Source organism: Bos indicus, chromosome 5 (assembly GCF_029378745.1).
Source record: "Bos indicus isolate NIAB-ARS_2022 breed Sahiwal x Tharparkar chromosome 5, NIAB-ARS_B.indTharparkar_mat_pri_1.0, whole genome shotgun sequence".
Classification (NCBI taxonomy): Eukaryota; Metazoa; Chordata; class Mammalia; order Artiodactyla; family Bovidae; genus Bos; species Bos indicus.
Genome location: NC_091764.1, coordinates 104500894 through 104523742, shown reverse-complemented (window position 1 = coordinate 104523742; position 22849 = coordinate 104500894). Strand labels below are relative to the sequence as shown.

The 22849-nt window shown below is 49.1% G+C and overlaps 2 protein-coding genes across 3 annotated transcripts; both read left to right on the top strand.

Annotated features, from left to right (window-relative positions):
- Positions 1-54: 54 nt before the first annotated feature.
- On the top strand, positions 55-10158 carry LOC109559731 (uncharacterized). The gene is made up of 2 exons (XM_019961667.2): positions 55-1287; positions 9654-10158. The coding sequence occupies exons 1-2, from the start codon at positions 1043-1045 to the stop codon at positions 10156-10158; spliced, it is 750 nt and encodes a 249-aa protein (XP_019817226.2). The 5' UTR covers positions 55-1042.
- LTBR (lymphotoxin beta receptor) lies at positions 9957-17763 on the top strand. Of its 2 annotated transcripts, XM_019961666.2 has the most exons (10): positions 9957-10284; positions 10404-10500; positions 10754-10879; positions 10969-11121; positions 11487-11583; positions 11716-11807; positions 14948-15055; positions 15367-15392; positions 16350-16578; positions 16872-17763. In XM_019961666.2, exons 1-10 carry the CDS (start codon positions 10168-10170, stop codon positions 17111-17113), a joined length of 1287 nt encoding a protein of 428 aa, XP_019817225.2. In that variant the 5' UTR covers positions 9957-10167; the 3' UTR covers positions 17114-17763. The 2 variants fall into 2 exon arrangements, with proteins under 2 accessions (XP_019817225.2, XP_070646360.1); XM_070790259.1 differs by lacking the exon at positions 14948-15055.
- The last annotated feature ends 5086 nt before the right edge of the window (positions 17764-22849 follow it).

Sequence of the window (22849 nt, the reverse complement as noted above, 5' to 3'; positions counted from 1 at the left end):
CCGGGAGGGAGGGAGGGATGGAGGACAGGCAGAGAAGGGGGGATGGTGAGGAGGAGGGAGCCAACCCCAAAAGGAGTCCCCCTCCCCCACCACTGAAGGAGAGGCAGGGGGAGGGACTGCCCCCAGTGGGCTTCCAAGAACCAGGGCCCCTCCCCGGGGAATCCTTCCAAGGGCACCCCTGGGTCAGCCTCACCCCCAGGCCTTGGGGAAGAAGGAAACAAGGCCTGCAGGCTTCCTCCCTGCTCACTAAGGTGTGAACACCTCCCGACCCGCCCAGGAGCACCCCTCTGCCCTCTTGACCCCTCACCCCCACCCCGAGCCTGTCCAGCCCAGGGAGGGGCCCAGGTGGAGCTGGGGGCTGGGCGGGGCCCTGGGACATTCTGTTCCTTTTTACACCATTGGCTGCCGGGCCAGGAATGTCCCCAGTTGTGGTCACGGGGTTGCTGGAATGTGTGCTCAGAGAAGAGGGGCCACCAGGGCACTTGGGCAGAGCCTTGGAGCCCAGGGATAGCGGGCACCGAGGAGGTAGGAGGGATTTGGCCGTGAAGAGAGAGGGGAGAAGAAGCTGAGCCTGGCCCAAGGCTGCACCAACCCTGGAAGGAAGGCAAAACTCAACGTGGGGGCCATTGTTTTCCTCCAAAATCTCTGCCCCAGACAACCCAGCAAGAGAGTGAGGGACTGAGCAGGAAAGGGGGAAGGGATCAGAGAAGGGCTCAGGAGGCACAGAGACCCAAGTGTACAGCCCAGGCCAGAGGTCTGCCACTGTGACTCTGTAGGAGGTAGCCACTGGCTCCTCTCGCCTCGCCTCCGGGAGGAGGGGGCTGGGACATGCAGACAGGCCCAGCCTGAGCCTGTATGCAGCTGGATAGGAGAAGACAGGCCCTCGAGGTCATGAAGTCAGAAGACAAGGATCCTGGTAACAGAGAGGGGAGCCAAGTGCTGAGGGAGCCTGGGGGTGAGGAGGAAGGGAGAGGCAGTAACCCAGGAGATTCAGGAAGACTTCTCGGAGAAGGCAGCATCTCAGCTGGGTCTTGTGAAACTAATGAAGGCTCCCATCTGTGGCTGGTCTCCCGTGGCCTCTTACAGTGAGAGTTGCTGTCAATCAGGATTCCAAACCCACCACACGGCTTTCCCCAGCGCCTTAGGGGACCCTTCTGTGGAGAAGGGAAAGGCTGGCTTTTTCTTCATTTTCCAGTTGAAGAAAGTACCCTCCGCAAAGACAGGCCAGTTTTCTGTGGACACAAAACCAAACAGCAGTAGCGTGAAGAACAGAAGCAGAATTCTTCGGTAAGTGGGGGTTTATCTGCTTAGGGCTTTTGCCACACACCCCGAGACAGACCAGCCACAGTCTCGTGGGGAACTGGGGCTCCCCTGCACCTGGTTTCGAAAGTCAGGCAGGTTCGCATATTCCCACCACCCATCTGGGTCCTGGACTGTCTCCCAGGCTCCATGAGAAGCTCCTGTCTACCATCCCCACCTTCCCAAAGGACATCCTACCAACAGGAGGAGTAGCCAGCACCCTGCCTGTCCCATCTCAGAGGTTCAGAGAGGCACATCCCTGCCACGTCTGTTTGCCGGTTGATGCCTGAAATGTAGTCACTGGCCCAAGGCCGAAAGGCAAATAGTTTTTCCTTCAAAGCCTCAGTGAGTAGGATCCCGAGGCCCGGTCTGGGCTGAGCCGGGGAGCGAGCCCAGTGTCCCCAAAGCACCTGCTGAGGTGTGGCAGCTTAGAGAGAGCAGCGTTCCAGATCTGGAATGGGCCAGAACAAGCTTGTTCTGGTGGAAAAAAAAAAATAGAAACCTGAGGCCTGCGCCTGTGTCATAGCTCCATTTTAAATATTCTCTTTAAGGTGCAGGGGAAAAAAAACCTGAACACATTTTCCTCACAACACAGTTTTCCAATAACACAGAAGTTTGCAGATCAATCAAAGCCTCACTCAGGCCCATTCCGTTCCCACTCCTCGCCTCTGGGTGCCACTGTCATTGTGTCCATCTGTATCTTTTTTGGGTGCTTTTGTAGACTTCCATATATTTTTTTAAAACAAAATATATAGCTTTTCCATAAATGGGACCATGTTATAGGCATTATTCTATGATTTCCATTTTTACCTGTAAACTATGTGACTTCAGAATGACACTCAGGACTTCCCTGCCTCTGAGCTGACAAAGCAGAGGGTCCAAGTTCGACCCCACACACCAAAACTAAGAGTTTGCATGCCGCAACTAAAGATCTCACATGCTGCAACTGAAAAAAGAATCCGAATACCACAATGATGGCTCAGAGATCCCAAGTACAGAACACCCAGTGCAGCCAAATTCATAAATTAATTACTTTTTAAATGACACTTTACCACTGTGGGGCCCAGGCTTCTCAAGGAGAGAGCAGGAGGGTGGAATGTGTAAGGCAGCCCAGGAGGTGGCAAAAGTCCTTTCCACCTGGCTCCTGCATATAGCCAGTATGGAGGTTCCTTAAAAACCTAAAAATAGAGATACCATATGATCCAGCAATCCCACTCCTAAGCATGTATCCAGTAAAGACAAAAACTAATTTGAAAACATACATGCACCCCAAGGTTCATAGCAGCACTGTTTACAATAAGCAAGACACAGAAACAACTCAAGTGCCCATCAACAGACAACTAGTTTAATAAGATGTGGTACGTGTGTGTGTTGTGTGTGTATACATATAAATATATATGTGAATATTACTCAGCCATAAAAAAGAATGAAATACTGCCATTTGCAGTAACTTGGGTGGACATAGAGGATATCAGTTCAGTTCAGTTCAGTTGCTCAGTCGTGTCCGACTCTTTGCGACCCCATGAATCGCAGCACGCCAGGCCTCCCTGTCCATCGCCAACTCCCGGAGTTCACTCAGACTCACTTCCATCGAGTCAGTGATGCCATCCAGCCATCTCATCCTCTGTCGTCCCCTTCTCCTCCTGCCCCCAATCCCTCCCAGCATCAGAGTCTTTTCCAATGAGTCAATTCTTCGCATGAGGTGGCCAAAGTACTAGAGTTTCAGCTTCAGCATCATTCCCTCCAAAGAAATCCCAGGGCTGATCTCCTTCAGAATGGACTGGTTGGATCTCCTTGCAGTCCAACGGACTCTCAAGAGTCTTCTCCAACACCACAGTTCAAAAGCATCAATTCTTTGGCGCTCAGCCTTCTTCACAGTCCAACTCTCACATGCATACATGACCACAGGAAAAACCATAGCCTTGACTAGACGGACCTTTGTTGGCAAAGTAATGTCTCTGCTTTTGAATATGCTGTCTAGGTTGGACATAACTTTCCTTCCAAGGAGTAAGCGTTTTAATTTCATGGCTGCAGTTACCATCTGCAGTGATTTTGGAGCCCAGAAAAATAAAGTCTGACACTGTTTCCACTGTTTCCCCATCTATTTCCCATGAAGTGATAGGACCTGATGCCATGATCTTCGTTTTCTGAATGTTGAGCTTTAAGCCAACTTTTTCACTCTCCTCTTTCACTTTCATCAAGAGGCTTTTTAGTTCCTCTTCACTTTCTGCCATAAGGGTGGTGTCATCTGCATATGTGAGGTTATTGGTATTTCTCCCAGCAATCTTGATTCCAGCTTGTGCTTCTTCCAGTCCAGCGTTTCTCATGATGTACTCTGCATATAAGTTAAACAAGCAGGGTGACAGTATACAGCCTTGACGTACTCCTTTTCCTATTTGGAGCCAGTCTGTTTTTCCATGTCCAGTTCTAACTGTTGCTTCCTGACCTGCATACAGATTTCTCAAGAGGCAGGTCAGATGGTCTGGTATTCCCATCTCTTTCAGATTTTCCACAGTTTATTGTGATCCACACAGTCAAAGGCCTTGGCATAGTCAATAAAGCAGAAGTAGATGTTTTCCTGGAACTCTCTTACTTTTTCCATGATCCAGCGGGTGTTGGCAATTTGATCTCTGGTTCCTCTGACTTTTCTAAAACCAGCTTGAACATCAGGAAGTTCACGGTTCACGTACTGCTGAAGCCTGGCTTGGAGAATTTTGAGTATTACTTTACTAGCATGTGAGATGAGTGCAATTGTGCGGTAGTTTGAGCATTCTTTGGCATTGCCTTTCTTAGGGATTGGAATGAAAACTGCCCTTTTCCAGTCCTGTGGCCACTGAGTTCCCCAAATTTGCTGGCGTATTGAGTGCAGCACTTTCACAGCATCATCTTTTAGGATTTGAAATAGCTCAACTGGAATTCTATCACCTCCACTAGCTTTGTTCGTAGTGATGCTTTCTAAGGCCCACTTGACTTCACATTCCAGGATGTCTGGCTCTAGGTCAGTGATCACACCATCGTGATTATCTTGGTCGTGAAGATCTTTTTTGTACAGTTCTTCTGTGTATTCTTGCCATCTCTTCTTAATATCTTCTGCTTCTGTTAAGTCCATACCATTTCTGTCCTTTATTGAGCCCACCTTTGCATGAAATGTTCCCTTGGTATCTCTAATTTTCTTGAAGAGATCTCTAGTCTTTCCCATTCTGTTGTTTTCCTCTATTTCTTTGCATTGATCGCTAAGGAAGGCTTTCTTATCTCTTCTTGCTATTCTTTGGAACTCTGCATTCAGATGCTTATATTTTTCCTTTTCTCCTTTGCTTTTTGCTTCTCTTCTTTTCACAGCTATTTGTAAGGCCTCCCCAGACAGCCATTTTGCCTTTTTGCATTTCTTTTCCATGGGGATGGTCTTGATCCCTGTCTCCTGTACAATGTCATGAACGTCATTCCATAGCTCATCAGGCACTCTATCTATCAGATCTAGGCCCTTAAATCTATTTCTCACTTCCACTGTATAATCATAAGGAATTTGATTTAGGTCATACCTGAATGGTCTAGTGGTTTTCCCTACTTTCTTCAATTTAAGTCTGAATTTGGTAATAAGGTGAGGATATCATACTAAGTGAAATAAGACAGAGGAAAGCAAATAATATCAGTTCAGTCCAGTTCAATCGCTCGGTCATGTCTGATTCTTTGCAACCCCATGGATTGCAGCACTCCAGGCCTCCCTGTCCATCACCAACTCCTGGAGTTTACTCAAACTCATGTCCATTGGATCGGTGATGCCATCCAGCCATCTCATCCTCTGTCGTTCCCTTCTCCTCCCGCCTTCAATCTTTCCCAGCATCAGGGTCTTTTCAAATGAGTCAGCTCTTCACATCAGGTGGCCAAAGTATTGGAATTTCAGCTTCAGCATCAGTGCTTCCAATGAATATTCAGGACTGATTTCTTTTAAGATGGACTGGTTGGATCTCCTTGCAGTCCAAGGGACTCTCAAGAGTCTTCTCCAACACCACAGTTCAAAAGCATCAATTCTTTGGTGCTCAGCTTTCCTTATAGTCCAACTTTCACATCCATACATGACTACTGGAAAAACCATAGCTTTAACTAGATGGACCTTTGTTGGCAAAGTAATGTCTCTGCTTTTCAATATGCTGTCTAGGTTGGTCATAACTTTTCTTCCACGGAGCAAGCATCTTTTCATTTCATGGCTGCAATCACCATCTGCAGTGATTTTGGAGACCAAAAAAATGAAGTATGTCACTGTTGCCACTGTCTCCACATCTATTTGCCATGAAGTGATACTTTGGCCACCTGATGCGAAGAGCTGACTCATTTGAAAAGACCCTGATGCTGGGAAAGATTGAGAGCAGGAGGAGAAGGGGACGACAGAGGATGAGATGGTTGGATGGCATCACCAACTTGATGGACATGGGTTTGGGTGAACTCTGGAAGTTGGTGATGGACAGGGAGGCCTGGTGTGCTGTGGTTCATGGTGTCACAAAGAGTCGGACACGACTGAGTGACTGAACTGAACTGAACTGATGGAACCGGATGCCATGATCTTAGTTTTCTGAATGTTGATTTAGGCCAACTTTTTCACTCTCCTCTTTCACTTTCATCAAGAGGCTTTTTAGTTCTTCTTCACTTTCTGCCATAAGGGTGGTGTCATTTGCATATCTGAGGTTACTGATATTTCTCTCGGCAATCTTGATTCCAGCTTGTGCTTCATCCAGCCCAGCGTTTCTCATGATGTACTCTGCATATAAGTTAAATAAGAACGGTGACAATATACAGCCTTGATGTACTCCTTTCCTAATTTGGAACCAGTCTGTTTTTCCTTGTCCAGTTCTAACTGTTGCTTCCTGACCTGCATACAGGTTTCTCAAGAGGCAGGTCAAGTGGTCTGGTATTCCTATTTCTTTAAGAATTTTTCACAGTTTATTGTGATCCACACAGTCAAAGGCTTTAGCATAGTCAATAAAACAGAAGTAGATATTTTTCTGGAACTCTCTGCTTTTTCGATGATCCAACAGATGTTGGCAATTTGATCTCTGGTTCCTTTGCCTTTTCTAAATCCAGCTTGAACATCTGGAAGTTCATAGTTCATGTACTGTTGAAGCCTGGCTTGGAGAATTTTGAGCATTACTTTACTAGCATATGAGATGAGTGCAACTGTGCGGTAGTCTGAACATTCTTTGGCATTGCCTTTCTTAGGGATTGGAATGAAAACTGCCCTTTTCCAGTCCTGTGGCCACTGAGTTCCCCAAATTTGCTGGCGTATTGAGTGCAGCACTTTCACAGCATCATCTTTTAGGATTTGAAATAGCTCAACTGGAATTCCATCACCTCCACTAGCTTTGTTCGTAGTGATCTTTTCTAAGGCCCACTTGACTTCACACTCCAGGATGTCTGGCTCTAGGTGAGTGATCACACCATTGTGATTATCTGGGTTGTAAAGACTTTTTTTGTATAGTTCTTCTGTGTATTTTTACCACCTCTTCTTAATATCTTCAGCTTCTTTTAGGTCCATACCATTTCTGTCCTTTATCGAGCTTGTCTTTGCATGAAATGTTCCCTTGGTATCTCTAATTTTCTTGAAGAGATCTCTAGTCTTTCCCATTCTGTTGTTTTCCTCTATTTCTTTGCATTGATCACTGAAGAAGGCTTTCTTATCTTTCCATGCTATTCTTTGGAACTCTGCATTCAAATGGGTATATCTTTCCTTTTCTCCTTTGCCTTTCACTTCTTTTCACAGCTATTTGTAAGGCCTCCTTAGACAACCATTTTGCCTTTCTTTTTCTTGGGGATGGTCTTGATCCCTGTCTCCTGTACAATGTCACGAACCTCTGTCCATAGTTCTTTAGGCAGTCTGTCTATCAGATCTAATCCCTTGAATCTATTTCTCACTTCCACTGTATAATCATAAGGGATTTGATTTAGGTCATACCTGAATGGTCTTGTGGTTTTCGTACTTTGTTCAATTTAAGTCTGAACTTGGCAATAAGGAGTTCATGATCTGAGCCACAGTCAGCTCCCAGTCTTGTTTTTGCTGACTATATAGAGCTTCTCCATCTTTGGCTGCAAAGAATATAATCAATCTGATTTCAGTGTTGACCATCTGGTGATGCCCATATGTAGAATCTTCTCTTGTGTTGTTGAAAGAGGGTGTTTGCTATGACCAGTGCGCTCTCTTGGCAAAACTCTATTAGCCTTTGCCCTGCTTCATTCTGTACTCTAAGGCCAGATTTGTCTGTCACTCCAGGTATTTCTTGACTTCCTACTTTTGCAAATAATATATAATATCACAAATGTGTAATCTAAAAAATAATACAAATGATTCTATATACAAAATAGGAGTAAACTCATAGGCATAGAAAACAAACTTATGGTTACCAAGAGGGAGAGAGAGCAGGGAGTGATAAGTTAGGGGTATGGGATTAACAGATACATACTACTACATATAAAATAAACAGCAAGGGCCTACTATATAACACAGGGAATTATAATTAAATCTTATAGTAACCTATAATGGGAAAGAAGCTGAGAAAATAACTTTGCTGTACACCTGAAACCGGGCTTCCCTGGTGGCTCAGCAGTAAAGAATCTGCCTGCCAATGCAGGAGGCTTAGGTTCAATCCCTGGGTTTGGATGATCTCCTGGAGAAGAATATGGCAACCCACTCCAGTGTTCCTACCTGGGAAATCCTACTGACAGAGGAAGCTGGCAGGCTACAGTCTGTGGAGTCACAAAAGAGTTGGAAATAACTTAGCAACTAAACAACAACACCTGAAACTAATATAATATTGTAAATAAACTAAACTTCAATTTTTATAAATGTCTTTAAAAAACAGAAAAATGGATCTAAAGTCAAAATGCACACAGACCTCTCTGCATTTAATTGCTCCAGTCCCAGTCTCCATTTCCTTGACCTGAGCAGTGCACGCCCATTCTGACACTTCTTCTCCCCCCACAACCGGGGCAGCCCAGGACATTCACTGGAAGAATACAAGTCCTGGGCCTGTACCAGGAGAGAAAAGAGGTGTCTAAATCTCAGGCAGGTTCACTCTTTTGTGATTCCCCTGACCCCAGTGGTGCACCCCTGCCCAGGGCTCCCCTGCTTCTCCACCAGGAGCCTGTCCAGCCAGTCAGACCAACCAGGGAAAGGATGTACGCCCAGCGAGTCAACCCCTCATGCCTAGAGGGGCTCCCCTTAGTCATGAGGAGGCAGTTGCTGGACTGAGCTAGGACCCAGACATCTGGAGCCCAGACTCTAGGCTTGCTTTGCCATGGACTGGCTATGTGACATGGGCAAGGCATCATCAACATTGACATTGACATTGAAGTCACTCAGTCATGTCCAACTCTTTGCGACCCCGTGGACTATAGCCTACCAGGCTCCTCCATCCATGGAATTTTCCAGGCAAGAGTACTGGAGTGGGTTGCCATTTCCTTCTCCAGGAGTTCTTCCTGACCCAGGGATTGAACCCGGGTCTCCCTCATTGTAGGCAGATGCATCATCAAATTAGTCCATAAATATGTACTGGACATGTGGTCCATACCAGACTCTGTGCGAAGCTCCCAGAACCCAGATTTGCAGTTTCAGGGCAGGCTGTTGCCAAGCACAAAAGGCCAGTGGTTGGCGGATGATAAGCAGCGGGTCACAGGGAGGGATCTGGGTGGAGTGGCTGTGCATCCCAGGGTGGGGTGCCTCCCCAAGCCCAGGTGACCCTCAGTGACAGGTGGGAGTTAGCCAGGAGCACAGAAACGTGGAAACCAGACTCCCTGGTGTGGGCCGGGGAGGGGGAGGATGCCTTAATGAATTGCAAGGAAGTGGTAGGAAGAAACAGGGCAGGGGCCAGACCAAGCCCTCCTGAAATCCTGCTCTCTTTTACATGGTATCGTGGCCTCAGCGTCCTCATCCTTAAGGTGAGAGGCCTGGACAGGCAGGCTGTCAGCTCAGGGATCCGAAAGCTCTAAGGCAAGGTCTTAGGCCTGAGGGTAGTGGTTGCCCAGCCTGGCCCCCCTGACCATGGGAACTCGGTCTTCACGTCCCCGCATTCTCTGATGACACGGAGGTTGGTGGGGAGGGCAGGGGCTGCTGTACCCTCTGGAGTGTCTCCTAGGTGACCTGTGCCCACTGCTCTGTGGGTTGGGTTGACTCAGGGGAGGGGCGGGGGGCGACTCTTTTACAGTTTATGTTAAAAATTCACACAACAGGGCGGGAACCCAGGAGTCCAGCAAGTCTGCCAAGAGGGACTTCTGGTTCCCAGATGCTGGTCTGGCTGGCTGTCCGTGGCTCCCTGTGGGTCTCCACACCCTCCAAGTCTGACACTCCCAAGCCCATCCATTTTTTTCAGATCTGGCCGGACACAGCTCTGTCTGGAACTCTATCTGTTCCCGGGTCCCCTCTGCCCCAGCCCGAGTGCCTATCTGAGGACCATCCGCTGGCTCCACCACCCCTTTCCCACCAGCCGGCCCAGCCTGGCCTGCGTCCTCCTCTCCAATCAGGCCTGCGGAGAAGGGAGGAGGCCCCGGTTCCGGCCCCGCTGCCCTCACGTGCTTTCCCGGCCGCCCCTCCCGCCCTGCGTCGTCGGCCAGCCAAGCCTGTTCCTCTTCCCGATTGCGACAGAGGCCGCCTGGGCTCCAGCGCTCCCTGTCCCCGCCCCGCGCCGGCCGCTCCACTCCCACTTCCTGAGCCCCGGCGCTGGAGCCCCGGAGGCCAGGCCAGGCCCGGCCGTTCCGGCCCCCGGGCGCGTCCATCAAGTCCTGTCCCAGCCTCTGGGCTCTGCCACCACTGGCCAGGACGTCCAGGCTTCCACCTCCCTCCCAGGCCTCCATCCCTCTGCTCGGCTGGCAGGCTGACTGGCCGCCATGCGCCTGCTATGGGCCACCTCCCACCGCGGCCTGGCCTGGGGGCTACTCATCCTGGGCGTCTGGGGTCTCCTGGCCGCATCCCAACCCCAGCTGGAGAGGGAGGAGCCTGTGCAGGTAGGTGGGGGCAGGCTTAGCTAGGGGAGAGGGGTCTGGGCCATCCTCTCTGATGTCCCTCTGCTCCTCCCAGCTGACCCCTGAATAATTCTCCGCCCTGATTCCATCTCTTCTTGAAGGGGCTCCCATACCACACAGAGAACCAAAGCTGCGGAGACCAGGAAAAGGAGTACTATGAGTCCAAGCTTCGCCTCTGCTGCTCCCGCTGCCCCCCAGGTAAGAGGCCAGGGCCAGAGGACGTCTGGGATGGGGAGGCAGGGTACAGGGGGCTCCAGCCCGCCTTGCTTCCTTGGATAGACACCGGACACCAGCTCCCAGGGAAATCAGCTGGCAGAAACAGAGGGCGAGAGACACTGGCCGGCCATCCTATGTAGGCACTGGGACAGGCCCAGGGTCACGCAGCGAGCGGCGGAGGGCACCGTGGGAACCCCAGTCCCCTGACCCTTCTCTTGCCCCACTCACAACCTAGGCACGCACATCTCCACCAAATGTAGCCGCCGCCAGAACACCGTCTGTGCCACATGCCCCGAGAAGTCGTACAACGAGCACTGGAACCATCTCTCCTTCTGCCAGCTGTGCCGCCCCTGTGACAAGAGTGAGTGGGGTGTTCCGGGGTGGGGGTGGGGGGCTGGGATGTCCTGGAGCACAGCCCCTGTGCTGAGCAGCCCCTCATCGCCCCTGCAGTGCTGGGCTTCGTGGAGCTCACGCCTTGCACTAGCAACCGCAAGGCCCAGTGCCACTGCCAGCCGGGGATGTACTGCGTCTTTTGGAACTCTGAGTGTGAGCACTGCGAGCCACTCTCCGACTGCCCGCCTGGCACCGAGGCCGAGCTCAAAGGTCAGAGGTCACTGGCAGCAGAGGGTGGGAAGGAGGCTGGGCGGGCGCTCTTGAATGGGTGCAGGGTGCTGTGTCCGTGGTGACGCCCCGGGTGGCTAGTTCTCTGTGTAATAAAATGCTTCTCCCTCCCTGAGAAAGGCTCACAGATGGAACCTGCAGAGAAATGGAGTTGGGACGGTGCATGGTTCGAGGTCCTCCCAGCACTGAGAGGAAGCTGGGCAATGGGGAGAGAAGGAAAGATGCTGTGAAGTACAGACTGGGGAGGATGGGTGGGTAGCCGTCCAGCAGGTGTCACAGAAGCCCACAGCTGGACAGAACCCCCTGTGCCCACTCACCCTGGCTGCCCCATGCTTCTCTCCTGCCAGATGAAGTCATAGAGGCTAACAGCAACTGTGTCCCCTGTAAAGCTGGACACTTCCAGAACACCTCCTCTCCCACCGCCCGCTGCCGGCCCCATACCAGGTGAGGGTGCCCAGTCTGCATTCCTCTGGCCCTCCCAGCCCCAGCTGGTGACAGCCCACCTCACGCTCAGCTCCACAGACCAGCTCCACTTCCAGCCAGGAGCCCCCCTGAGCTGGGCTCTTTCCTCCACAGGTGTGAGGACCAGGGCCTTGTGGAGGAAGCTCCAGGCACCCCCCAGTCTGACACCAGCTGCAGAAATCCACAAGAGCCCCCTGACATGCCAGGTGAGGAAGGGCCAGGGGCATGGGGAGGGGACATCTGGGAAGATGCCTTAATTCCATCCATCTAAAAAAAACAGGGAATTGATGAACCCTTTCCTCTCAGAGTTGAGGCAAGAAATTCCTCAAAGAAAAACTGGAGTATCCCTGGGCCAGGTTACTTACACACATGTATGTGTATACACATATATGTGTATACATGCACTTTTAAAGTTATATGTTCTACATGTAACTTAAAAGTTACATACAATAGTATGTCTACACAGAGACATAGATATAGATATAACTATAGATATATAGATATAGATGTAACTGTACCTGATATCACTGTCGTCATTTTGGACATGCCACCGTCACATAATCCATTTACTGAGTATAGTAGGTTACAGCTTCCATCACTAGAGAGAAGATTCTACATTTGATGCTTTCTTGTTTTTTTCTGTGAAATTATTGCTTTCCTTGCCTGGAAGAGGAATATGCATGCTCGTGCTTAGTCGCTACAGTCATGTTCCAGTGGACCATAGCCCTCAGGCTTCTCTGTCCAGGGGATTCTTCAGGAGTACCAGAGTGGGTTGCCATGCCCTCCTCCGGGGGATCTTCCCCACCAAGGGATCGAACCCACGTCTCCTGCATTGCAGGCGGATTCTTTACTGCTGAGCTACTGGGGAAGCCCTATAGAGAATTATAGGATGTTTCTAATGACTGTCATTGTTATCAATCAAAGGAAAGTTTATTTCCTTAATTTTAAAAAATGGCTGAACATTTATAATCATAGCTTCCATTTAATAAGAGTTTGTGCGTCAGACACTCTGTGCACTTGACTTTCACTAACTCATTTAAACCTTGTAATGATCCTATGAAATAATCCTTACTGACAGATGAGGAAACCAATGCCCAGAGAGGTTAGGTGACTTGCCCAATATCACCCATGTGGTAGTTGGTATTATGAAGACCTGTTCTAGGTCCTTCTTACTTCAAAACCCATGCCATAATACATGCAAACTGTAGAAGATTAGAAAGTTCAGATAAACAAAACTAAACCTCACCTACAGAACCATCAGCTGGCATATCCACTCAACATTTTTGAATATATCTTCCCAGGCATTTTTCCACACAATAGAAAAAAATTACATTTTTTCTAAAAATGGAGTCATTTGAATGTTTGTAACTTAATTTTTCATCCAACTATATCATAATCTTTTCTACATTCTATTCTTAATTTTTAACTGTGTATCAAAAATGATTAGCTTTTTTTTTTTTCTTTTTTCTTTTGTATTGGTGTATAGCTGATGAGGGCTTCCCTTGTAGCTCAGTTGGCAAAGAATCTGCCTGCAATGCAGGAGACTTGGGTTCAATCTCTGGGCCAGGAAGATCCCCTGGAGGAGGAAATGGCAACCCATGCCAATGTTCTTGCCTGGAGAATCCCATGGACAGAGGAGCCTGGCAGGCTATAGTCCATGGGGTCGCAAAAGTCGGCCATGACTTAGCAACTAAATCACCACCATAGCTGATTAACAGTGCTTCCCTGGTGGCTCGATTAGTAAAGAATCTGCCTGCAATGCAGGAGACCTGGGTTCAATCCCTGGGTTGGGAAGATTCCCTGGAGAATGAAATAGCAATCCATTCCAGTATTCTTGCCTAGGAAATCCCATGGACAGAGGAGCCTGGCAGGCTATAGTCCATGGGGTCTTAAAGAGTCGGACACGACTGAGCAACTAAACCACCACCACCAGAGCTAACTGACAATATTGTGATAGTTTCAGGTGTACAGCAGAGGGACTCAGCCATATATATATATATATCCATTCTCCCCAGACTCCCCTCCCATCCAGGCTGCCACATAACATTGAGCAGAGTTCCCTGTGCTATACAGTAGGTCCTTGTTGGTTATCCATTCTAAATATAGCCGTGCATACGTGTCCATTCCAAAGTCCCGAACTATCCCTACCCCCATCCTTCCCCCGTTGGAAGCACACATCTTTTGATGCTAATAGGTCTTCATGTCCTTGGCTCTGTAATTCTCAGATTGGTATTTAGAGCTGGACTCTCAGAGAGTACATAAGCTAATCTCATTTTGTATATGAAAAACACACAACTGGGCAGGAACCCAGGTCTAATTCTTCCCCACACCTCCCATTCTGGACTCACTTAGGCCACAGAGTTAGATGGGGCACCAAGGGTGAACTCCCAGTGTCTAAATGTCTAAGTCCTCCTGAGTTTCCTCAGGAGCAGGTGACAGAACAAGCCACAGGCATAGTGGACTCCATGCTGTCAATGGCAGCACAAGGCCCACAGGAAGAAAACGGTTGCCATGGCTATACACAGACACCTGAGAAGCCCAGCCTCCCCTTCCCTCACACTCCTGGGAGCTGCCCCAGGCAAGCCAGTGAGGATCCAGCAGCCCCCCTCATCCAGGAAGCCACAGGCAGAGTTCAGCAGCCGGGACACCGATTCTGTCACCCCTGTAAACACTTCCATGGCTAGAGAAGGACAGGTTCAGCTCCTACTGCTGTATATCTTGCTGTCAGATAGCCAAATCTGCAGAAACATGGCTTTACCCCGCAGCCTGAGTCTGCTCACAACCCCAAGCCCACCCTCCCTTACTGCCTCCCACTCCCATTTCCAGCCCAAGTGCCTGTCCTCACCCTCACAGGGCTGCCCCTGTGCCGGTGGCCAACCACACTCGCCCCAAACATCTCCATCTGAGGCAGAATCTCTCCTGGTTCTCAGCCCACCCACATCAGGCTCCATACCCCTTCTCTGTAACCCAAGAGAAGTTTCTCCAATTCCTCCTTTAGGAACTGCAGTGGGTCTACAAGGGGAAAGAACTTCCCAGGTGGCACAAGTGGTAAAGAATCTGCCTGCCAATGCAGGAGACGTAAGAGACTCCATCCCTGGGTCAGAAGATCCCCTGGAGGAGGGAATGGCAACCCACTCCGATATTCTTGCCTGGAAAATTCCATGGACAGAGGAGCCTGGGTTGGAAAGAGTCAGACAGGACTGAGCAGTAGCAGTAGCAGGAGGGGAAGCCTGCTCCCTGTTTCCCATCTGGGTGGCCTGAGAACTGGAGAGCTGCTCCCTAATTGCCCCATCCACCCGCTGCTCTCCTCGGGTCCTCACGCCTCGTCCTGTTTGCTGTCCTCCAGGAACGATGCTAGTTCTGGCCATCCTGCTGCCTCTGGTCTCATTTCTGCTCCTCACCACTGTCTTCGTCTACACCTGGAAGAGCCACCCCTCTCTCTGCAGAAAGCTGGGTAGGAAAGACTCAGAGGCTGGCAGGGATGTCTGCCTGGGTCTGTGCCTATCCAGGTTGGGTAGGGGGCTGGAGGGAATATTCAGCTCCCTCAGGGCCAATACTTCTGCCCCTTCACACCTCAAGACACCCAGCACTTGTCCCCAACACAGACATCACATCTATCCAGCCCCTTCATTCTGAGGCTGGAGATAAGGGTAATGACAGACTGACCATTCTGGGAGCCCAGGGTGGGCAGTGCCATACTGTGGGGTGGGGTGTGGAGGGGAAAGCCTGGGAGTCTGAGGCCTGCTGTTTCATTTTCTATTCCAGGATCCCTGCTCAAGAGGCACCCAGAGGTAATGCGGAGGCTAGGGAGGCAGCAAGGAGGGGCAGGGGACAGGTGAACAGGGGTGGGGGGCAGGCAGGAAAAGAATCTGCAGCTTCAACATCCATTTAATCATTCAACTAATAATTTATTGAGCACGCTATGTGCCAGGCACTATGGAAATTCAGTTCAGTTCAGTCGCTCAGTCGTGTCCGACTCTTTGCGACCCCATGAATTGCAACACACCTGTCCTGTCCATCACTAACTCCCGGAGTTCACTCAAACTCATGTCCATTGAGTCGGTGATGCCATCCAGCCATCTCATCCTCTGTTGTCCCCTTCTCCTCCTGCCCCCAATCCCTCCCAGCATCAGGATCTTTTCCAATGAGTCAACTCTTCGCATCAGGTGGCCAAAGTACAGGAGTTTCAGCTTTAGCATCAATAGCAGTGAGCAAAGCAAAGTCTCTATCCTCCCAGAGTTTCATATCTGTGGAGCAAGGATAAAGTTAGTCGACTATGTACTAGGTAGTGACAACTGTTAAATATGGAGAAGGAAATGGCAACCCACTCCAGTATTCTTGCTTGGAGAATTCCGTGGACAGAGGAGCCTGGTGGGCTACAAGTCCATGGGGTCGCAAAGAGTCAGACGTGACTGAAGCAACTGAGCCCAACTGCTAAATAAAGCATGGTGGGGGCGGGGGAGGGGGGCAGTGGCAACCAATGAGGGTATTCTATCTTAGAGTAGGCAGAGACAGCCTCTGTGGTCAGCTGATATTTGAGCTGAGGGCTGAAGAAAACAGAGGGCCAGACATCAGGAGGTAGCAGGGAAAGTGCTCCAGGAAGAGGGATCGTCAGTGCAAAGGCCCTGTGGCAGGAAGCTCGATGAGGAGGGCTTGGAGCTGCCTAGGCACAGGGTGGGGGTGGGAATTAAAGAAAGATGGAGTCTGAGGCCCCCGTCCTGGGCTGGTTCTCGGCCTCTGTCCTGCAGGGAGAGGAATCAAATCCTGCTGATGGAAACTGGGAGCCCCCAAGGTTCAACACACATGTTCCTGACCTGGTAAAGCCACTTCTGCCCGCCCCTGGAGACTTGGCCCTGGCCTCCGGCGGCGTCCCAGCGAACCCGGGTTTGGAGGAAGAGGTGCTCCAACAGCAGAGTCCCCTGAGCCAGGCCAGGGACCTGGATGCTGAGCCCCCAGAACAAGGCCAGGTGGCCCCCGGTGAGAAGAGGGGACGGGGAGGGAGGGAGGGCAGGGGGAGAGCGTGTGAGCCGGGCAGAAAAGAAGAGACTGCAACAGCCAGTGTCCTGACTACAGAGAAGGGACGAGACTGAAAACCAAGAAAACAGGGAATGAACACAGAGCTCAGGAAACCAAAGCGCATGGAGAGGGACAGGGCAGAAAGGGGAGATGGCAGATGGGGCCCTGGGGAAGCCAGAGTCCCATGCTGGCAGCACGCTGGGCCCCCCTCAACCTTGACCCCTCGCCCCCTCACTCTGCCTTCCTTCCCACAGGCACCAACGGCATTCATGTCACCGGAGGGTCTGTGACGGTCACCGGCAACATCTACATCTACAACGGGCCGGTCCTGGGGGGAGCCCGGGGCCCTGGAGACCCCCCCGCCCCGCCAGAGCCTCCGTACCCCATCCCCGAAGAGGGTGCCCCCCGCCCTCCCGGGCTTTCCATGCCCTACCAGGAGGATGGCAAGGCTTGGCACCTGGCTGAGACAGAGACACTGGGGTGCTACGCCCTCTGACAGGGCCAAGGACCCAAAGCGTCAGCCATGCCGGACGATGTCTGGAGGAGCCAGGAGAAGGGAGGCTGCCCTCCCCGCACAGGCCTGACTGAGGGCCTGGGAAGGGCCCGGAGAGCTGGACCCCGAGGGGCCAGGCCTCAGACATTGCCTCTCTGCGAGCAGGGCCGGCTCTGGCTGGGAACGGCGCCCCGGCGGGACTCTCCAGGCCGCCTGAGCAGGCCCAGGACTCCACTGCAGACTCCCTGCCCACTGGGGCTGCACCGGCTCAGCCTCAGGCACAGACAGGGCATGTGACCCTAACCACTGCCCCGTGGCATCTGAATCCCAAGCCTGGCACGGAACGGAGCCAGCCACACAATCACTCAAGGACTGGGGCCCCCCTGGCAGAGTCATGGTGCTCAACATCCCCAAGCTTCAGAGGCCCTTTGAGGGCCCACACTTCAATGGACGGAGGGAGACCCAACAAGAAGCCGGAGTGACGAGGAAGACCACCCACCCCTCCCCTCCTCGACAGGAAAGCGAGTCTTTCTAACCAAGGGCTTGGGTGGGGTTCAAGGTATAAGGGCGAGTTTTGGATGGGGAGGAAAAAAATTGGTGAGTGTATTTATGAACTGTACCCACATACAAATAAAGAGGAGAGTGAGACCTAGGCCATTGATTTCCTTGGCATTTATAGAGAAACACGATTCCATTGGGGCCATGTCAAAGGCACAGGTCAAAACTATGGAATATAAAATGTTATCAACTATAATCCCACGAGGTATTTGTGTTAGAGGCTGGTATATGGAATTCAGGAGATGACAGTATTGGCCAGCAGTCTCTGGCAATGTGGCAGGCAGTGTTCTCAATGCCATGCAACCTTACCTTATGCAGCCCTCACAAAACCCTCAGGAGGCAGGTATGAGGACTATTCCCATTTAACATATGAGGAGACTGAGGCCCAGAGGGGCTAAGTCAGCTGCTCAGTTTACTGCACGTGGTTGGGATAGGCCCTGTTAGACTGGCTCTAGAGTCCTGATGGGTAAAAAAGAGAATTTCTCTGAATAGATAAAATGGACTGGTTTTCTCAAATCACCAGACCTCCTCCATACCCCGCAGGCATGAAGTTCTCAGCCAACTCTCAAACCCCCAAGTTTAAAACAAAGTACAAAAGTGTTTGGCAAGGTTTTCCGTTTTGTCTGTTTTGCCGCACCGTGTGACATGCAGCAAACCTCCCGGACCAGGGATCAAACCTATACCCTGCATCGGAAGCATGGAGTCATAGCCCCTGGAACACCAGAGAAGGCCATATCTGGCAAGATTGGGTGAAGGGAAAGATCCATACTTTAGAGATAAATTGAGAGGCCAAGTTCACATTCTGCTGATAGAGAGATGGAGGCCGGCCTCCTTCAACCAGAAGAAGCACCTTGACTTTTACTTTATTTCTTCTTGTCTTGCAGGCTTACCTCGCTTTATTGTGTTTTTTTTTTAAACAAATCGTGGCAACCCTGAGTTATTGATGATGGTTAGCATTTTTTAGCAATAAAGTATTTTTAAATGAAGGTATGTATGTTGGTTTTGAGACCTAATGCTGCTGCACACTTAATAGGCTGCAGTACAGTGTGCATATAACGTTTAGATGTAGCGAGAAACCCCCTAAAATTCGTGTGACTCGCTTTATTCCAGTGGTCTGGTATCAAACCACAGCATCTCCGAATATGCTTGTATTTTCTTTTCTTCCCCCAAAGAACTCCAGATCTTCTCAGGCTCTCTTGTTGTTTGTAAATGTTTGGGGCCCCAGAATTTATCTACCGTGCTGCCCAGTAGAAACAGTCTTAGCTGGAAAGATTGCGAGGGGAGCTGCTGCAGCTGACTGCTCCTTCCATAAAAGGCCACCCTCTGGGTCTAATGTTATGACTGTTGCTGGGGCCCTTCAAGGTGGGGAAGCTCCAAGGCCCACACTCCAGGAGTCTTCTGATCCAACCCAGCGGATGGGTTATTTAAGGTTGACCTTGAAAGTATTAAATCCAACTTCCTTTTTTGAGCAGTAAATAATGTGAGCTGTATTTTTAGACAGAGAATGAAAGCCTCCTGCTCTTGCCATAGGCTAGAGCCAGACATCATGATTCCTTAATCGTTGTTTCAGGGTATTTAGATTTTTAAAAAACTATACTTTTTTTTCCCATAAAATAAAAGGAGGAAACTTTTTTTTAAAGAAATGGTGCCAGAAGTGAGGAGGGAAGTTTCAAGAGGGAGGGGATATATATATATATATATATATACTTGTGGCTGATTGATATTGTTGTACGACAGAAGCCAACACAACATTGTAAAGCAGTTACCCAGTTAAAAAAAAAAAAAACTTAATGAATAAATCTGGTCCCTTCTCTTCATGGCAAATATATGGGGAAACAATGGAAACAGTGAGAGACTTCATTGTTTTTGGTCTCCAAAATCACTGCAGATGGTGACTGCAGCCATGAAATGAAAAGATGCTTGCTCCTTGGAAGAAAAGCTATGACCAACCTAGACAGCATATTAAAAAGCAGAGACATTATTTTGCCAACAAAGGTCCATCTAGTCAAACCTATAGTTTTTCCAATAGTCATGCATGAATGTGAGACTTGAATTATAAAGAAAGCTGAGCACTGAAGAATTGATGCTTTTGAATAGTGGTGTTGGAGAAGACTCTTGAGAGTCCCTTGGACTGCAAGGAGATCCAACCAGTCAATCCTAGAGGAAATCAGTCCTGAATATTCATTGGAAGGACTGATGCTGAAGCTGAAATTCCAATACTTTGGCCACCTGATGCGAAGAACTGACTCATTGGAAAAGACCTGATTCTGGGAAAGATTGAAGGCAGGAGGAGAAGGGGTTGACAGAGGATAAGATGGTTGGATGGCATCACCGCCTCAATGGACATGAGTTTGAGCAAGCTCTGGGAGTTGGTGATGGACAGAGAAGCCTGGTGTGCTGCAGTCCATGGGGTCACAAAGAGTCGGACATGACTGATCAACTGAACTGAACTGAATAAATAAATAAAAGGGAAACATTTTTTCTAGATGTTTTACAGTTTCACTTTTTAAATTTATGCTTATGAGCCTTTTGTGTGTGTGTAAGTATGAGGTTTGTGTTGAAGTATTTGGTCTTTGCCTATAAATGTCTAATTATTCCAGCACCATTTGTTAAAAAGACTGTTCTTTCTCCGTGAATTATCTTTGTTTCTTTGTCAGGTCAGTTGATAATATTTGTGCTGCTTTATTTCTGGACTCCGCTGGCTCCATCGGCCTGTGTCTATCCTTTTGCTAACATCACAGTCTTGATTTCTGTAGCTTCCTAAGTCTTGAAATTGGGTGATGTAATTTCTCCAATTATTGTTCTTTTTTCAGTCCCTTTCAGTTTCTTTTCCGCATACATTTTAGAATCCACTTGCCAATTTCTTTAAAAAAAGAAAAACCTGCTGTGATTTTTGAGTGAAGATGATTGACTCTATGATTCAAATTGGGGAGAACTGACATCTTTACAATATTGAGTTTTCCAACCCATAAACATATCTTTCCATTTATTTACATCTTTTTTTTAATTTCTTTTAACAGTGGTTTGTAGTTTTCAGCATACAGATCCTACACATAAGTTTTGTATGCAAGATCTGTACTTTATGGAGAGAGGAAGCTACTATAAATTGTATTTTTAAAATTTCAAATGTTAATTGTATGTCGCTGAATATGGAAATATGATTGACTTTTGTATATTGGCCTTGTATCTTACGAGCCTGTTAAACTCACTTTTTAGTTCTAGGAAGCTTTTTGTAGATTAATAAACAGTCATGTTGTCTTCAAAAAAACACAGTTTTCTTTCTTTCTAATCTGTATGCCTTTTATTTGTTTTCTTCACTTATTACACTGGCGGGGCTTCCCTTGTGGCTCAGCTGGTAAAGAATCTGCCTGCAATGTGCGAGACCTGGGTTCAGTCCCTGGGTTTGAAAGATCCCCTGGAGAAGGAAAGGCTACCCACTTCAGTATTCTTGCCTGGAGAATTTCCATGGGATCGCAAAGAGTCGGACATGACTGAGTGACTTTCACGGTTACACTGGCTATCTTGTATGATATCTTGTATGATATTGAATAGGAGTTCCAGCCATGGACTCCTTACAACAAATTGATGAGATCTGTCAGAGCATTTACACTGAGTGTAGCATTTATAGGACAGATTTTTTTAGGTTTATGGAATAGCTATACTAACTATACTACACATGCTTAGTCGCTCAGTTGTGTCTGACTCTGCAACCCCATGAACTATAGACTCCTCTTGTCCATGGGATTCTCCAGGCAAGAATACTAGAATGGGTTGCCATTCTCTTCTCCAGGGGATCTTCCCAATCCAGGGGTCTCTACCTGGGTAGACTCTTTACTATCTGAGCCACCATAGGATACGTTTTATTTTGGTTTAATCTGGGTTGAGACAACCCCCTAAAGAACTTCCATAAGTTTGTGGGGCCATAAGATTCCCCGACGTGAGCCCTTTAGGCTTCAACAGCTAAGACAGAGGGCCACTGCCCCATGGCCACTTCAACCTCCGTCTAATAAAATGGTCAAGACAGTCTGTTGGGCCAGGGTACAGGCCCTTCCCAGCTGGGTCCAGCATTATCCAGCAGTATTGGTTGAGTTTGCCTGACCCACTTTGCTATAGCCTCATTGTTTTTGCAAGCTGACTCATCATTTGCTTTGTTCCTGAAAACTCCCTTAACTCTGCCTAGCCTAATTAATAAATCTTTTCTTCTGAATGTCATTCTTCATTGAAGCAAACTCCAATTTGTCCCAGGATACCTAGACCAGCACCTATGTCCCCTAAGGCCTTTACCTGTCCTGTGGGCCAGTCTGCTGTACGTGTTGTTGCCTTTGGGTACTAATGACCCCTGTGCAGTTAGGATACATGTTTTGCATCCAAAAACGTTGGGTCACCCCCACCGGGGTTAGGTGACTGTGGCTCAGTGGTAAAGAACCTGCCTGCCAATGCAGGAGATGCAAGGGATGATGGGTTTGATCCCTGGGTTGAGAAGACCCTCTGGAGGAGGAAATGGCAACCCACTCCAGTATTCTTGCCTGGTGGGCTACACTCCATGGGGTTGCAAAGAATGGGACATGACTGAGCACACACACCTAGATGTAGTTTAGCCTGAGTGTGCCCTGGGGGCCTCTCACAGTGTCCCATGTCTCAAGGCGGGGCTAGTCTCCGGGAACTCAAGTCCACCACGTGATGTCCCCCTCTTTTAATTCCATCGAGGACTCATTGTTTTTCCCTATTGTGCTTAATAGCTTTCCATCCACAAAACAAGGGTGATGTGTGTTAGTGCATAGCACCCAATGGGAATGGCACACTGGGCATGCATGCTGCCATTGTATCTTGTCAGTTATAATCGGGGGTCTTGTTATGAATTTTATCATTAAGATTTATAGTTGCACAGCCATAATTCTGTTGGGAGCCATACACCACCCGGTCTGAAGGCCCAGCAGGAAGCAGTTGTCAGAAACTGCTTCCCAAGTGATACCCTTTGTAATAGATGTAGCCTGAAAAATAGGAGTTCAAAGATACTGGCCAATCACTGCAGCTCCCTTTGGTCATTGACCATTGGTCTAGTTCACCATCATATCGTATGAACAGAATGTCTTCCAGGGCACTGCCCACTCAGTTTTGCAGGCTGCCATTTGACCTTGTCAGTGTTGATCTGAACAAAGGAGGTAAACTGAGGCAAGCTCC

Coding starts and splice junctions, on each gene's coding strand:
- LOC109559731 (XM_019961667.2), top strand. CDS start 1,043: ATGAAGGCTCCCATCTGTGGCTGGTCTCCCGTGGCCTCTTACAGTGAG. Junction 1,288..9,653: donor AACAGAAGCAGAATTCTTCG/GTAAGTGGGGGT, acceptor CATTTTTTTCAG/ATCTGGCCGGACACAGCTCT.
- LTBR (XM_019961666.2), top strand. CDS start 10,168: ATGCGCCTGCTATGGGCCACCTCCCACCGCGGCCTGGCCTGGGGGCTA. Junction 10,501..10,753: donor CTGCTCCCGCTGCCCCCCAG/GTAAGAGGCCAG, acceptor CTCACAACCTAG/GCACGCACATCTCCACCAAA. Junction 11,122..11,486: donor CACCGAGGCCGAGCTCAAAG/GTCAGAGGTCAC, acceptor CTCTCCTGCCAG/ATGAAGTCATAGAGGCTAAC.